The 16,208-nt window shown below is 40.4% G+C and overlaps 1 protein-coding gene across 1 annotated transcript in view; it reads right to left on the bottom strand.

The window, feature by feature from the left end:
* Positions 1 to 16,208, bottom strand: part of TAF4 (TATA-box binding protein associated factor 4) — a 36,429-nt gene that overhangs the window by 9,570 nt on the left and 10,651 nt on the right. Inside the window, exons 3-9 of the mRNA XM_036395812.2 lie at positions 5,771 to 5,937; positions 4,911 to 5,030; positions 3,153 to 3,272; positions 2,292 to 2,414; positions 1,743 to 1,832; positions 498 to 752; positions 152 to 296 (exon numbers count right to left, since the gene is read on the bottom strand). Of these exons, the coding sequence (XP_036251705.1) occupies positions 152 to 296; positions 498 to 752; positions 1,743 to 1,832; positions 2,292 to 2,414; positions 3,153 to 3,272; positions 4,911 to 5,030; positions 5,771 to 5,937 (1,020 nt within the window). The remainder of the gene's footprint in view (positions 1 to 151; positions 297 to 497; positions 753 to 1,742; positions 1,833 to 2,291; positions 2,415 to 3,152; positions 3,273 to 4,910; positions 5,031 to 5,770; positions 5,938 to 16,208) is intronic.

The following is a 16,208-nucleotide window of genomic DNA, read 5'->3' as shown; positions in this document are numbered from 1 at the left end:
TCACTAGACCAGGTTGCTCCAAGCCCCATCCAGTCTGGCCTTGAACTTCCAGGAGTGGGGTATCAACAACTTCTCTGGGCAAGCAATCCTTAAACCACGCTTCAGGTAATGCTATCAAATATGGCATATCACAAGTATCTTGACCTCTTACCTGTCTGCAGTTGATTCAGTTGGATTTGAGGAGTGGTGAGCATGATACGACTGTGTGGTTGCCGCAATGCCACCATGGGCGTCTGTGTCAACGTTACTTGTGGAGGCCTTATCAATGCCCCTGCTTTTTGAGATTGTTGAATAACCTGCAAATAAGGAAAAAAACCAAACCTGTAAATAATCTGAGAACCAGATGGGAAGAACAAACCCTAAGTGCACTTTAACCAAGATACAATTTAAGTTATACTTTTTTTATCAGACCTTTGATTGAGCCAAACCACCAGCTTAAGAAGTACTATCAAAAAAACCCCTGTGCAATGACCAACGCTGCACTCCAGCTCACATACCAGTGGCGTGGACTGCCCTTGTTTACTGACACCAACTTGTGTGGGCTGAGTGAGGCTGATGACGGGTTGCTGGAGGGTACTGGTGACAGTGGCAGTGGCCTTGCCCGCCGTGCGCTGCACCGAGGAGCTCAGCAGCACGGACGTCACCGACGGGATCGTGGCTATCGTCGCCTGCGTCGTGGGCTGCTGCTGCTGGCTCTGCTGAATGAAAGCTGCAGAGTCTGGTGTTAACTGTCTCAAGGCAGGTAAACTCCTCTGAAAAGGGGAAAGGAAAGAGTTTGGTTGATTTGTTTAATCCTGGCTCACATAGTATTAATTGTCAAGAAGCGTCGTGTTTTGTTTCAGTCCATTGGAATGGTCTGTGTGCACCTGAGGAAAGGTGAGCACACAGAAATACCAACCTGCTCCTATTTAATAAGCAGGACAGAGGGACAATACCTTTTGGATATTATGGGCATCTAGGCTATGCAGCCTATCTGGAACCCCTGGTATGTATTTAACAACCCAAGACCATGCTGCCTTCCTTGACTGTTGTCCAGAGTGTTTTGGTGGCTTCTTAAATTAGTTGTTTTCTTATGGCAACAGTTTTTGTCCTCAGGAACAGCTCAAGGTTGAACAAGCATTTAAGAACCCAGAAATGTCAACACACACCTACAACTCCATCCCATAATCATACATTAGTCAAGCAGTTACATTCTTACAATTCAGTGCTGCTATATTTTCACTCATTTCACTGATGGAAAATGTTTTGCAATAAATACTATTTTGAGATTTGCTGAACTACTATAAAATTTATGTCAAATGTGATTTATCATTGGGAGATGACAAATTTCCTGCTTCTCCAAACCAGTTTACAGCACAGGCAAAACTTCCCCAGAAGGTACAATTTTCTATATCACTGAATCCCTTTGCTTTCTAAGACTAAAAAGAGAGCAATAAATCAATTCATAGGTTTGTGGCTTAAGTCATAGAAAGAAAACTTTCCAGATTTCTCAAAAGAGCTACTATGTGTCACCATGGTAGAAGTTACATTACTGACTGTGCCAATGAATCACAGTAACAAATTCTAGGAACTAAGACAGAAAAAGTATTTTTTGAAGGGAGCAAAAGCCTAACCAGGCACCATTTAAAACTTCCTTTAACTTAATTTTGGAATTCCACCTATAATGGCAAAGGATGTGCTTGTGTTCATTGCAGCTGATATATAAGCACAGAGATAAAGGAAGAGTAGTGAAGATAAGTTACCTTCAGGAAAGGCACAAGGTAAGGTTGAGGTGAAGAATTAAGTTCTCTGTAGAGCCTACTGGTAAAATCTTCTGGTTCAATTTTTCCATCCTTCAAAACAGAAAACTCAAATGAACAAACTTGTAGAAATTAATTTTTATAACTATCCAACACTAAAAAAAAATTTAAGACTTGGGAACACACTGAAATTAGGTGGTTTTATCATTTCTCACTATTTTTAGTTACCAGTAGCTTTATGGTAGTAACCAACTTTACTACAAATTTCAAGTAATAAGATCTAAAGACCTCTGGTTACTGCATGATGGGATACACAAAACCATAACTTAAAGGTTGCTAACAAGTAGGCTAAGCAATACTAGCATTCACTCTATAAATATTAAAAATGTCAAGCTTTTATATTAGCATCAGGCAATTTAGCTCAAATTTTATAAACTCCAGCCACTGAATTAAAAAAAAAAAAAAAAAAAAAAAAAACCCACAAAAAACCCACTTTTGAGTCTGAATTTGCCCAGATGCTGTATTTAACAACTTCTGATGAACTTTTCTTACCAGCAGACTCTGTACTAATTCCTTCACGTTAGCCGCAGTCTCTGTGGACTGTTTTCCAGATGATGCCAGTTTTATTAATGTGGACAGAAAGTTTTTGCATTTCTTCACATTTTCCATAGTTTCCTGAGAAGGAAGGGTAAAAGGAAAACAATCAGAGAAAGGAAGACAAACTCCTCTTAATACATGATCTGACCATATACTCCATGAAATAAAGTCCTTTAGTTCATCAGTACAGAGTAATATTTATACATACATGTACCTCACATTAAAACATAAACAGACTGAGATTATTATTTTTCCTCATATACTTATATATATTATACATTTTTGTTACCAAAATTTAAGGAATTGTGACTCTTTATGAAATGAGGAAACACCAAGTATTTTAAGAATGGCACATGGTACATGGGAAAATACATGTTTTAGCAGGACAAAAAATAGTAAAGCTGTTGTTTCACAGTGCACAGTACATGGATTCTCCCTGCATTTTGCAATCCTGGAAACATGCAGTTTGAATCAATCAGTGCCAACTGTTTATCCTTTCTTATAGTGATTCTCCTCTACAGTGCTGAACAATTCACTGTTCTATAAAATACATCTAATATATTTTTTAAACGAGTGCTTTAATACTGTTACAGAAACAAAACCACTTTAATACCTGTCAAAATTCAAGTGACCTGTACCCACACCTTGTAAATTATATGGTTCTATTAAAGTTTACCTTTTCAAGGTCAACAGCTCACAGGATTCCTGCATCTTTACTAATCTCCACTCCTATCTGTGTTTACAAGTATATGTCTATATGCACACCATGTATATGTGAGTGAACAAAAATAGATGTCACATTTCTCAGAATCTTACTGTGGCAGCAGTGGAGGTGGCCGTTGTCCCTTGCACTGTTCTCTGAGGAGTTCCAGTTTGTACAGCTGTTGCTGTCCCCAGCGTGGTTGTTTGTGCAGTACCACCCAGAACGATCTGAGGCTGCAGAGAATAAAAACACAAGATTATTTTCTGTGGAACGCACCAAGAGCCTGTTTTCCTGAGCCATCAAACAGAAGATGAGGCACAGGGCAGTAGAACACCTTTCACAGCTGCTATAAATAAGCTGCTCATGCTCTGGTGCAGTGGAATGAAATGGCCACCAGATGGCACTAAAAACATTCGAAACGGGAATTCCGAAAGTTGATTAAAAATTGCGCGATTTTTGGTCACCGAATAAAACACCATAAACATAATCTCAGCCAGTGGGGTTCCAAAATTCAGCTAAAACAAGTGCTGAATTCCTGTGAATTCAATTTATCTTTTTGACTGTTTCATTAAATGCCACTTCCAAAGGGAGGAATTTCTAAAAAGGCACAACTGACACAAAAGCTTTGGTCTTACCGAGGTCTTTGTGATAAACAACAGGACAAAACATTTTTCTAGTTTTGTAGACAAATTGGTAATTTGAAGTAGAAATATCAGCTCCAAAGAATCACAATTACAAGCAAGATCCTCTCACATACACAGCTCATTCATGGGCTTCCAAAAGTCTAATTATTAACAACAACCCAGTCTGAGAGACAAATTCCTACCAAGCTACAACTGACACTCAGAATGTTCACAAATCATTTATAAACTTGCTCTTTATATAAAGATGCACCAAAAAAAGAGGCTCCCCTGCTGCCAAAGCTACCTTTATTGGTATTTTGGAAAAAAATAAGGGAGATAAGGATTTCATTTGTCTCTTTTTTTTTTTTAAATCAGGATAAATCAAGTCCATGGCGTGCTCATTACAGAACAAAATATGCAGATGGAAAGATGGTGGGGTTTTTTTTGTCCTGTATAACAGCAGTGCAAATTAAGGAGACTCAGTTAGGTAAATTAACTCTTAGATCTAGAAAGATCACTGGCATAGGGAAAGGCTCTCTGAGGGGAAAAAGGTTAACTGGATGCATAGCAAAACCTGCATGTTTTAAATTAAAACTCTCTAATCCTGTCTACTCAAAGGATGAAGAAAGCACAATGAGACAGATTAGGCGACAGCGATCATATTGTATCACTGCTGCCTGGAAGCCATGTGGAGAATTTCACACTCTTGCACTGTTTTTTAAACTCTTGACATCTCAAAAAAAACGTCCAAGGAAGCCCAAAATGAATTGAGGCCAGCCCAGACTGACAACAGTCTCCAGAAGGACACAGACCAAAGCAGACTCATGTGAAAGGGAGAAGGCTTCAGGAAGAGAAGGCTGCCAATGCAGTCATCTTTGCAATTGTAAATTTTGCTGCAGAATTCAGAGGACTGCAGATCCACCACAGGAATAACACCACAGCCCAAAATCCAAGGGGAATTCTTGTCACCTCCTTTAAGCAGAAAGCATAAAGGTATTTCATTTCAGTCAGCTCTGTGACTGTACAAACTACAAACACAATACCTTTAAATGGAGATATGTATAGGTGTAATATGAAATTATACCAATATACATATAAAAAATTATACCTGTACATCCAAAATATGCACTGAGACCTGCAGATGTTTTAGAAAGGCTAATCCAGAAGGCATTTCTTCCCTGCACTGAGCAATTGCATTTCCTGTGTGCCTGGCAGGCTCATGCACACACCATGTCCCTACACACTCACTTGCACAACCGGGGGCCGCTGTAGCGTTGTCGTGGGTTGCACTGTTGTTTGAGCCTGAGACACTTGCTTGATGATAGTAGTTGGTGTCACCTGTCGTGCAATAATGGGTGTTCCTGGAGCCTGGGGAAGAGGAAAAAAATCATAAACACATCAGTGCCTATAGTTAAATACCAACTGCTCTATCTGGTGTTCTGATTCTGCATTATTACAAATAGCGGAGAATGCATCTGAAGCACTGTGGAACTCCAAGAAGGATTTTCAGTCTTGAACTTAATGCAACTGTCAAAACCTTGGTGTATGTATATCCATATCAGTTTTTTTCTTTTAGTCCTGTATTTATTCCGGGGAGAAGAGTTGTACACATTAACCATATATGGTCTTCTTTATATCAAAGTTTTCAACTTAATAAGATTCAGATATGTAAAAATATTTTTGATGAGTAACAGCCAAGCTGTAACAGAATTAGGAACACAATGCAATGCCTGTGCCTTGTGGAAAGTAGATTTAGATTAGCTATTTGGAAGAAAATTTTGGCTCTGAGGGTGATGAGGCCCCAGCACAGGTTGCCCAGAGAGGTGTGGACTTCCCATTCCTGGAAGTCTTCCAGGCCAGGCTGGGATGGGGCTTGAAGCAACCTGGTCTAGTGGAAAGTGGCCCTGCCCATGTCAGGAACTGGATGAGCTTTAAGGCCCCTTCCAACAGCTTTCCAACACAAACAATTCTGAGATTCTGTGAATCTATGAACAGTCAGTACATCCCAGTTAGATCTATGGTTTCTTCACTAGTATCACACCTTACTTCCTCCGGTATTCTGCACAGGGAACAAAACAGTTTTTAGCAGCACAGCTTGCTGGACTGACCTGCACTGTGGATATCTGCACTGGGGGTGCACTGGTAGGTGTAGCAGGACGAGGAGTCAGAGTGTTCTGAGGCTGAGACTGGGCGTGTGCCTGGGCCTGCATCTGTGCCAGGGCTTGCTGGGGGATCATCAGCAGCTGCCCGTTCTCACTGCGCACCAGCACCATGCCTGCAAAACACAGCGGTCAAGGAACACATCTTTGCAAATATCAGAGAACACACTTTTCTGTTTGGGTTTTTTTAATTCAAGGTGGGCACATATGGAATTCATGTACAGCTGAAGGACTAGGCAGCAAGCAAGAAGAGTTTAGAATAAAAGTAAAATACCCAGCTGCATTATGGTATTTTGTCTAGAATAACTTAATTTCAGAAATACCCTATCTAAATGCTTAGTACGGTGTGCATCAGAACACAGTGAGTTGTATCTGCCCCAACCACAAATATTCCATGTGACTAGAAGTTCAAATGAGCAATCCTGTAAAAATCCTACCTGCTCTTAACTAAGAAATTTGTTTTATGAGACACTACAAATGGAAGAAAATCCTGCCATTAGGCAACATGCCTGTTTAGTTTGTCTTTAAGAGGGGAAGAAAAATAATCAAACCTAGGCTTCACCATCAACAGCAAAACAATTGTCTAAGTTCTAAATTAATTTCCCATAACCAATTTAGTAATGAAAGTGGCTATAAAATCATAATCTCTCTCATGTGCATCAGCAACAAGACTGCACTGTGCCATGTTACACCCCAAATGAAAAATAAAACAGAGAGGGAAATGAGGAAGTCATTCCCTGCTCAGTCACTCAGATCAATACACTTAACCCCACTGGGTAGCTGTAGGGAACCAGAATTTAACAGGCAGAATTTCAGATGTGATTCTCTCTTCCTTGAAGGCACAAACAGGATCTGGACAACATGAGCTGTGTGCCAAGAGCTCCTTCATTCAGCTTGCCTCACTCGCTCCCTGAGAGCCTCAGGACCTCATCAGCTCTGAAAAAGCCACCTAAGGAAACAAACTGGGCACTCAAAATTAGTTGGCTTTTCTGAGCAGCTACAGGAAGAACCTTCGCCATGAAAATCAAGAGGCACTAGTGAAATCAGAAAGTTTTTCTTAAGTGTTGTTCAGTGAATCAAAAGCCCATACACACTCCCCAACAGTATCTGGAGATGTGGTCTATTGCATCTCAGAGCATGACTACTTCAAAAGAATCAAGCTTTTATTTGCTTTTCTATTCGGGTGAAGTGCTGAAATGTTTACAGACAACGCCTCAAACAGTTTTCTTGGACAGTTTTACAAGTAAACTGCAAAAATTCATATACTGATTTCTACAAAAATGAGTTTAAAAGAAAAGCCTTCGTTGATTTGTCCCTAATTTTTTCCTTACACTCTCTTTTAATGAAGCAGAGTCACACAGAGATGTTAAACATCCAAAATGTGACTTTCCATCACAGCTTATTTAAAAGTGTTAAGGTGGGACCCACAAAGTGCTATGGACAAGTGTTATATCTAGAAACAAATATCCTCAAAGTGTTTTTCTGTAGGCAAGGAAGAGGGGGAGAAACTTATTTATTATCCTGCAGACTGTAGAAGTAAATACTCTTTGTTTAGCTGTCAGGTCCAAAAAACTATTTTCCAAGCCATTCCAAAAAGTAAAGTTTCTTCTCCTGTAACTTATGTAGGGAGAAGTATTTCCTTTAAAACAGCAAAGGCACACACCACCACTACCTCCACCACATCTTAGGAGAATTTAAAGACCTTAATAGTGAACACAGAGCTTGATCCTGTGGGCTGCTCATTGGAACCATCACTACATTCTCACCATCAGCCTAACACTATGGGGAGAGGGGTACTGACAAAAGACAGAGAAACTGAACATTTTAAAGACTACAGAATGACCTGCTACTACATCAACCTCATTCTTGCACCAAAAGAACCTGGCATCCTCTTCAATGTGCAAACGTAAGATCTTGGGAAATGAACTCACACTGCCCACTTTTGTCATCCCTCATAACGATCAGCTGAAGCAGCTAAATGCTGAATCACTTGAAAGCTTCAATATTACTATAAACTCAATCATCAGTACAGTGGAAATCTGATTAGAGGAGCTATTTTCAAGACAACATCAAATATTAAGGCTTTTTGAGTACTTATTTAGTTTCTAGCAACTGAAAAGGTCCCATGCAACTACCTATGCCCAAGCTTTCAGAAGTCCTTAAATGCCACAGAACTACACTGACACCTCACAGCAAACCCTTTTTCCTAAAATTCACCAGTTTGGGAGTTTCCTAAGGTATCCTAAAGTTAATGTGCCATCAAATTCTTCAAAGAGTTACATATTTTTTCCTTACAGAAGCAACATGAGAAATACTAAGCCTAGTTTTGGATGGGGGTGTGTGTTTAAACTTCCTTTTCAGTGTAAAAGTGACTGAAGTTATTTGAAAGCACCAAGCCAAAGCAGCTCGCCTGCAGATGAGATCTTTACAGCATCAGGCAGTGGCCCAGAGCTCTGGGATACCTGTTCCTGTCTCCAGCTCAACACACCCACTGGGCTCAGCAATGTGTCTGCACCACACACCAACACACCAGTATGGCCAACTTACTGCTTTGCTCCCCAAAATATGAATGAGGACAGAGAAAAGATGGGAAATAACCACAAGGTGAAGGTTCAGTACCCCTGAAGTGCAAGCACAACATCTGAACAATGAAATATTCTCCCTGAGCTACATGCAAAATTAGAACATGCCTACACATTAACATAGCACAACTGCTCAAACAGACAGTTGAAAAGCATATTAATGTGAGCTTTAGAAAACATATCAAGAAAGTTCAATTTTTGGCAGCAGACAGACAAAACAATCATTTGTAATTCAAACCTTGACTCTAGGCACTACCCTGTTAGATTTCTAACTCCAGGAAGTCTGAAGTACTTCTTTCAAGTATTGAAGTCATAATAAAAAAGTAACTCATACAAAGCCACATTTATATCTGTCGTTATTTAAATAGTTCTTTCATTCCCACTCAAATTTGATACACAGTTATTTTTAATTTATATAGTTTCTAACATGTCATTAAGTCAGCCTCTACCACTGATAAATTCCTGTACACACAAGGCTACATACAAACATAAAGACAGTTACTACCATCTGCATGAGCTTTAATCACAGTATGATTATATGAGACATTTTACCTGCTTGGAATGTTAACTTGTTGTTGTCTGGGTGACTTTGGAAAAGGTGTAAAAATTCAGAATGTGATGAACTTGAAATTTGTGTGCAGAAACTCTGCAGTATTATAGTGTGCAGGCAAGGAAGTTTTGATTTAACACAAAACACCTCTCCACCTTGATGGGAATTCTTTAAAAAGGGAGATGGAGCTGCTCTCTGAACTTCTATCCCTACAGTCCAACTACAAACTATTTTCCAACCCAATTAGCTAAAAAAAAACTCACTAACCCAAAACTATACCCAAGCTGGCCTTAAGTGGATTTTCAGCGAAGTTCAGAGGGGTCATTGGAGATAACTTGATTATGAATTAAAAACAAAAGTCCCATTTATCTCCTACTTTTAAAGAAAATCACTGTGTGACTGTAACACCCCCTCTCCCCATCCATACATGAATCTCAGTTAACAATTCATGACAATGAAGAAGAGGAAGGGCTGACAGCCACATGTGGGGAAAAGGAAATTTCTTTCCAAAACTTACATTTTAAATATTTAAACACAGGTAAGTATCATAACCTCAAACTCCAGTGCATAAGGCTGCAAATGCTGAATGAACCAGGTCAGAACTGACTACCAGGTACTAGAAGACAGCTAGAATTGTATAACTTATCTCACTGTTTCAATTAAATACAGCAACATATTTAAAGATGGAAAACATCTTTCTGTTTTATCAACCAGGTTTTTGTTCCTGGATAAATGGATTAATTACTGCTTGAGATCAAAGAGCTAATAAACATCACTGGAAACATTCAATTAGAAAAAGGTGACAATGAAACCTGGCCATTTTAAATATCTTTCTGCCTTCTTTTTCCTAGAAAGTCTGATCACGTGTACTCAAAAATCATATTCACTATTAAAAATGCAAACATTCAAGAATTCTTTCCAAGTCTCTCATTAAAAAACTAATTAAAATTAAAATTAATTACCATTTTTGTTAGAAGTTAGATGCTTAAGAGAATCCTGAAAGAGGTTAATATTTGAGTTTGAATTAAACAATTCATCATGGCTCCAAATGAAGGATTAACAAACTTAGTTGGCTGTTTCTGATGCCAGAAAGACTTGTGCTCCTGACCAGACTATGGTCATCTCAATGTTCTTGCAGTGAAGACCTTCCCAGATCAATCCTGTTTACAAAAATGTTCAGGATGGAAAATGCCATCATTGTGATGTAGCTGCAAGATTCTGCAGGGTCATCTTTGCCTCTTGCTTATTTGTAATTCCATCTGCTAATGACATTTCCATTTATAAAGTGTTGTGCTTTGGGGTTTTTTCTTTGTTAGTGTTTTTTCAATTGATAAAATGTGTAAAATCATGCACTGGAATAAAAAGTGAAAGGTTCTGGCCATTGGACATATCAGAAAAACACAAATCAGACTTTTTTTTCTAATACTTCCCTCTTCCTTCTTTCTTTGAAACATGGCTTGGCTTAACAAAGACAAAAGAAAAAAAGAATAACAGAATGATAAAGAAGACTAATAAAGTATTCTGCAGCCTTTGCAGACCATTCTGATTATCTGTGTAATTTCACACACATACTACTTTCTTACTAGACAACCCCTACGTCCAGAAACCAAACCAAACTAACCTGCAGGGTAACACTCCATGTCCCAGTGTCACCTCCAGGGTAACACTCCACTGTCCCAGTGTCACCTCCAGGGTAACACTCCATAGCCCAGTGTCACCTCCGGGATAATGCTCCATATCCCAGTGTCACCTCCAGGATAACGCTCCATATCCCAGTGTCACCTCCAGGATAACGCTCCATATCCCAGTGTCACCTCCAGGGTAATGCTCCATATCCCAGTGTCACCTCCAGGATAACGCTCCATAGCCCAGTGTCACCTCCAGGGTAACACTCCATGTCCCAGTGTCACCTCCAGGGTAACACTCCATAGCCCAGTGTCACCTCCAGGATAATGCTCCATAGCCCAGTGTCACCTCCAGGATAATGCTCCATAGCCCAGTGTCACCGCCAGGATAACACTCCATAGCCCAGTGTCACCTCCAGGGTAACACTCCATAGCCCAGTGTCACCTCCAGGGTAACGCTCCATAGCCCAGTGTCACCTCCAGGGTAACGCTCCATATCCCAGTGTCACCTCCAGGGTAACACTCCATAGCCCAGTGTCACCTCCAGGGTAACGCTCCATAGCCCAGTGTCACCTCCAGGGTAACACTCCATAGCCCAGTGTCACCTCCAGGGTAACACTCCATAGCCCAGTGTCACCCCTCCATGTCTCAGGGACTCCGTCCATACCATGGGGGACACACTGAGGGACTCCCTCTCCAGTTAGCAAGCCCTAACCAGAGGGCACAGCAAAGTGTGCTTGTGCTTCTCACAGGGCTTAACAGTGTGCAAGGTCCAAACTCCTGCCTGGGAAACACAAACCCTACACAGGACCCTGATCCCAAGTGACATCATCTGTCACTATCTGATCCCAAGTGACATCATCTGTCACTATCTGATCCCAAGTGACATCATCTCTCTTTCTGATGCACACACTCAACAGAAGAACAGAAGCTTCAAGCTTACAAATATTGCTCATTACCCACAATGTAGTTCATGGTTAATCCAGACCAAATCAGAACCATTACTAAGAATCTAGAGGAAATTCTCTTCTTTAAGTAAAAAGGTAACTAGAAACTTCCCAAGAAAAAACAATTGGGGTCAGGGAGAACTGTTAGGCAGCGAAGAATCAATAGACACACATGCTGGTGTTCAGAAAGAATGTCCAAGCCTGAAAGAATAACCAGAGGACTGATGCTTCTAGTGTAGAAAACCAAAGTGCCTACAAACATCTCTAGAAAAGGAGGTTATTGATCATACAGTGCACTGACAGCTGACAAACCTTCAAATCCTAACTAGATTTGCCAGGGAAGTTCACTAAGAGGTTATCTTCACCTCAAAGCCCTTTGGGCCTTAAGCTCTTGAGCACACACTCATTTGTGGCAAGATGCTGCAAACATTTGACATGGCAGAAAAATCTGACAGTAATCCTAAGTGGGCTGTGCCATATTAGCAGGAGAAAGCTTTAGGAGAGAATCCTTTTGGTATTGTCAGAAGAGATTCTGTTGCAGCAAAAGAGAAAGTGAATGTGTGCGTAAGGTTATGCAAGTTATCACACACAGCACAAAAACCATCTAAAGCCAAGGGGCTGAGTCCATGCTCTGTAACTGATTGGATCAGGTTACACAGGGACCCAGAATGACAAAACCCTTATAAAAGGACAATGTTTCTAAGATTTTTCCAGTACAAAAATGCTGGAGTACCAGAGTGAGAGCTGGAGAAAAAGATAGCTGCCAATACAAGCTACAGAAGAGCTTCCAGAATAAGTGGTGTTTGTGACAGGGTCCTTTACTGCAGAAAAGGGAAAGATAACCTGGTAGTGACATCAATGCTGTCCAACAATCCACCATTCCTCCTCTTCCAATAACTGATCCACCTGGAAAAACTCCCACTCTACAGGAATGAAAGCCCAAGGAAAGCAGAAAGAACCTATGGAAGTCTACTAGTCCACTGCAGCCCCGTGAAAATCTGGGTCATTAAGGAAATCTTCCCGAACACTGGACAGTTTGTAGCAGATTTAGAATTATTTGCACACATTAAAGAGCAACCTCTGTAACAAACCAGATGAGTACCAGCTCATGAAGGACCATCTACACACCACCTCATGAGAAACAGGGATTACAAATCAAGACAAGTAGAACAGAACTGTAAATGGTAACAGAAGTGCAGATTAGACGTCAGTGAAGACACACTACTTTGTACTTGAGGAGAAATGTGCACCACTGTTAAGTATATATTAGATATACTTCAGTTTAGGTACTTAGAACCTCAGGAGACCTGTGCTGCACAAGTCCAGAAAAAATTCTACTTGAACTTTCTTGCCAAAGCCCTTGACCTCACCAGCAATCTGAGCTTTCAAGTTTCATCAACAAACGTGGTTGTTTTGTGATTTCTATAAAGACACCTGAGCTCCACAAGGATAAGCACAGTGCCTAAGGAGAAGTCTCCACAGTGCAGGGATCAGGAGGTATCAGAAATGACCCCATGACCATGTGAGACTGCAGCTGCTCCATGAAACTGCCAGGCAGTGACAGAGCTGTCCAGCACACGGGACAAGCCCGTGCCAATTCCCTCATGCCTTGCTCCAGAGCAACAGGCACCCCAAAGCCACAAGGCTGAGGCTCAGCACACAGCTGTGCTGAGCACACAGGACACCCTGTGCCCAAGGAAAGGGACCTGTTCAATGGTCAGCACCTGCTGCACTCAAGGTGTGCTACAACTCACCATGAAAAAACATGGCATGATTGTCAGGTGATGCTTCAGAGCACTTCTAATACAAAATACTTGGAGTTTCTCCCGACAGGCACTGCAGACTGGCATGGCACAGAGTTTTAGGCAAGAACTACAAAAGCAAATTCCATTTCCTTTTCAACTCATGTCACTCTGGAGTAAAGGAAAATTCTACCCAGACACAGTGCCTAAAAGTTAAGGTACAACATACAACAGCAGCACTCCACTGCTGGCTACCACTACTCTATCCAACCTGCCATTATGGTCTCAGAAACATCAATTCTTCAACAGCTGATTTATGATTACTGTCAACACAGGTGAAAGATACATTTGCAAATATCCTCAAGAATCCTCACTGCAGTGCACAGAAAGTGCATTTTGTACAGACTAAGTACAAAAGTTCACATTATGAAAAACTGCTTGTTTTTTCTTACAGAAGAGTCAATAGACAAAAAATTTGATTTAATTTTAAAAGCTTTTGCTTACTCTTACTATGCAAGAGTTCTGTTTCAAGCAACACAACTGATCTGTCTAAAAGGTAAAGAAGTGAATCATTTGTAAAGTATTGATTCACAAACCTTTTGAGAATATAGCTAAAGGAATAATGTCATGTTGGAATGCCAAAAAGACACTGCATTTAAGAGTGATTCCATATGTAAAAAATCTTACCTGCTCATTTGAAGAGGTGTGTAAGAATTGCTTTGGAAAATGCATCATTTTATATAGCAACAATTGACAAATGCTTCAACAACAATGTGATTTGCAACTATTTTGACTTCTCTGGAAAGCTAAATTCCTTGAAAGTGTGTTAACATTCCTTTCTAGTCAAGGATACAAAGCTAGAACACCAGAGTGCTCTGTCAAATTGCAACCCAATCATCACACAAATCTGTCTGATGTCGAAACAGCTAAGAAAAACACTATCAAGAGCTAAACCAATTGCTTTAATTATTGATCTCCAAGCAATTCAGATGCAGCTCTGCCATTTATTTCAATATACTTAGATCAAACAACAAAGCAATTATACCAAAATCGGATTCGGGTTTGAGAAAGGAAGACACAAAATAAAGTGTCACTAATTCTTTACGTATGTTATTTTAAATAGGAGGTTTTAAAACTCAACCTGTCTTTATTTGTGACAGTTTGTTTGTACCAAGGTGTGTCAACATTAGTGCTGTTCAAGCACCTGAAGAAATGGGAAGGCAGAGTTACTTTGCATTTATTACCAGAGTCTGCACAGAAATATTTAATGAGGAGTAATGCTTTAAATCAATGCTTTCTTCCTTCAGAATGCAACAGCCTAAAACAACTAAGTCCATGAGAAGCTACGAAGAAAAATTTCTTTTAATTTGTCTCCACTGTGAATGCCCTACTCAAGGTATACACTTTTTGTAATTTTAGCTGATGCCACCTTTCCAGCTGAAGCTGTGGAGACCCAGAGCTGGACAATTCTACTGACTGACAGCTCCCCAGGGCAGCCTCAGCACAAACATTCCCTCCACATCCTCCTCTGTGAATTCATGCCTCTCTCACTGCCCATACAGAATCATTCTGCTTTGAGAATATGCCAAACACTACGCCTGCAAGTTCAATACAAGCCATCAACTGGGACATGATATTACATGCCATTTGGCTGATAGCAACATTTATTAAGTAGCTCTGCTTTTGCAGTTAGTCTGAACACAGAAGGAGAATTATTTTCACACCTGTAAGCTTGAATTCAGAATGCTTTTCAACAAAATCAGGTTTCGTTTTGATTTTTACTAACCATCAAATGCACAGTCCTGAGTAATGACTAAGCTTAATGACTGGGTATGACTAACACTTATAAATAATTAGTGCCTTTTCTCCCCCTCCCCCATGGAGCACAGGGAAGGAAAGAAAATCAAATGATACCCTGGTAAAAAAGGAAGAAAGAAAGGAACTAAGAGGTTGAATCTCAATGTGTGAACACTTGTATATTCCTCCAATCCACCCTTAATACCACTGCAAACACCACTGCACGTATGTCTGTTAAAAACTAATAACTCCTCATGCTCGTCTTTGAACTTCCACACAGTTCAGTCACTGTCAGCCTCCCTGCTCAGACCTCTTCTCCCCCACTGATCCCTCCACAAACACTCTTCTTGTCCCCTCCATGGACTCTTTTGCCACAGGTGCTGCAATTCCCCAGTGCTACTCCTTGGAGCTGGCACTTGTGACTCATGTGAGCACAACTGGTCCCACTCGCCACACCACGACTCAGGCTCAAAGCACCTGCTGTTATTACACTGGGAGAGAGGCTCCCAGCTGAGCCCTCCCTTCAAGAAATGTCTGATTAATAAACTGAAGAAAGGTGTGCAGACAACTCAGTACAGCCTTGGTGCCCCCCAAAACCTCTCAGAAAGACTGCAGCATAGCAGCACACCTCACTGCTTGGCTTTTGTTTATACTCTGATATCTGGAGCACACATTTTGCAACTGTGCTGGTTGTCAGCACAGTCTATCCAGCACGTGCTTTATACTGCACAAAAGCACTGTGATAGCTTTTAACAGTTCAACTACTCTCAGAAGCATATATTAATCAGGTTATGATTATAAGTTAGACCATTTTTCCAAGAGAGGCTTACTCAATTCAATACAAATCTTAGGACAGTCATGTCAGTCATGTAAAATAATATTACACACTGCTGTTTTATGTTATTCTTGTCTAGGTACTGGATATGTGTTATGCGAAAATACATTTTAGTAAGGCATTTTAAGGGAAAAAGCATCAAAATTAAGATACATAGCATTCATAAGTTACAAGTCAAATTTATAAACAGAGATCTACCATGGCAAAAAGTTACTTAATTTTCATCAACATACTTTTCCAAATCCCACAAAAAGAGCTTGGTATCCAAACTGGACCTTGCACTGAATTCTGTACAAATACAAAGTAAAA

Source organism: Molothrus ater, chromosome 17, assembly GCF_012460135.2.
Source record: "Molothrus ater isolate BHLD 08-10-18 breed brown headed cowbird chromosome 17, BPBGC_Mater_1.1, whole genome shotgun sequence".
NCBI classification, from domain to species: Eukaryota; Metazoa; Chordata; class Aves; order Passeriformes; family Icteridae; genus Molothrus; species Molothrus ater.
This window is presented reverse-complemented; position numbering and strand designations above follow the sequence as displayed.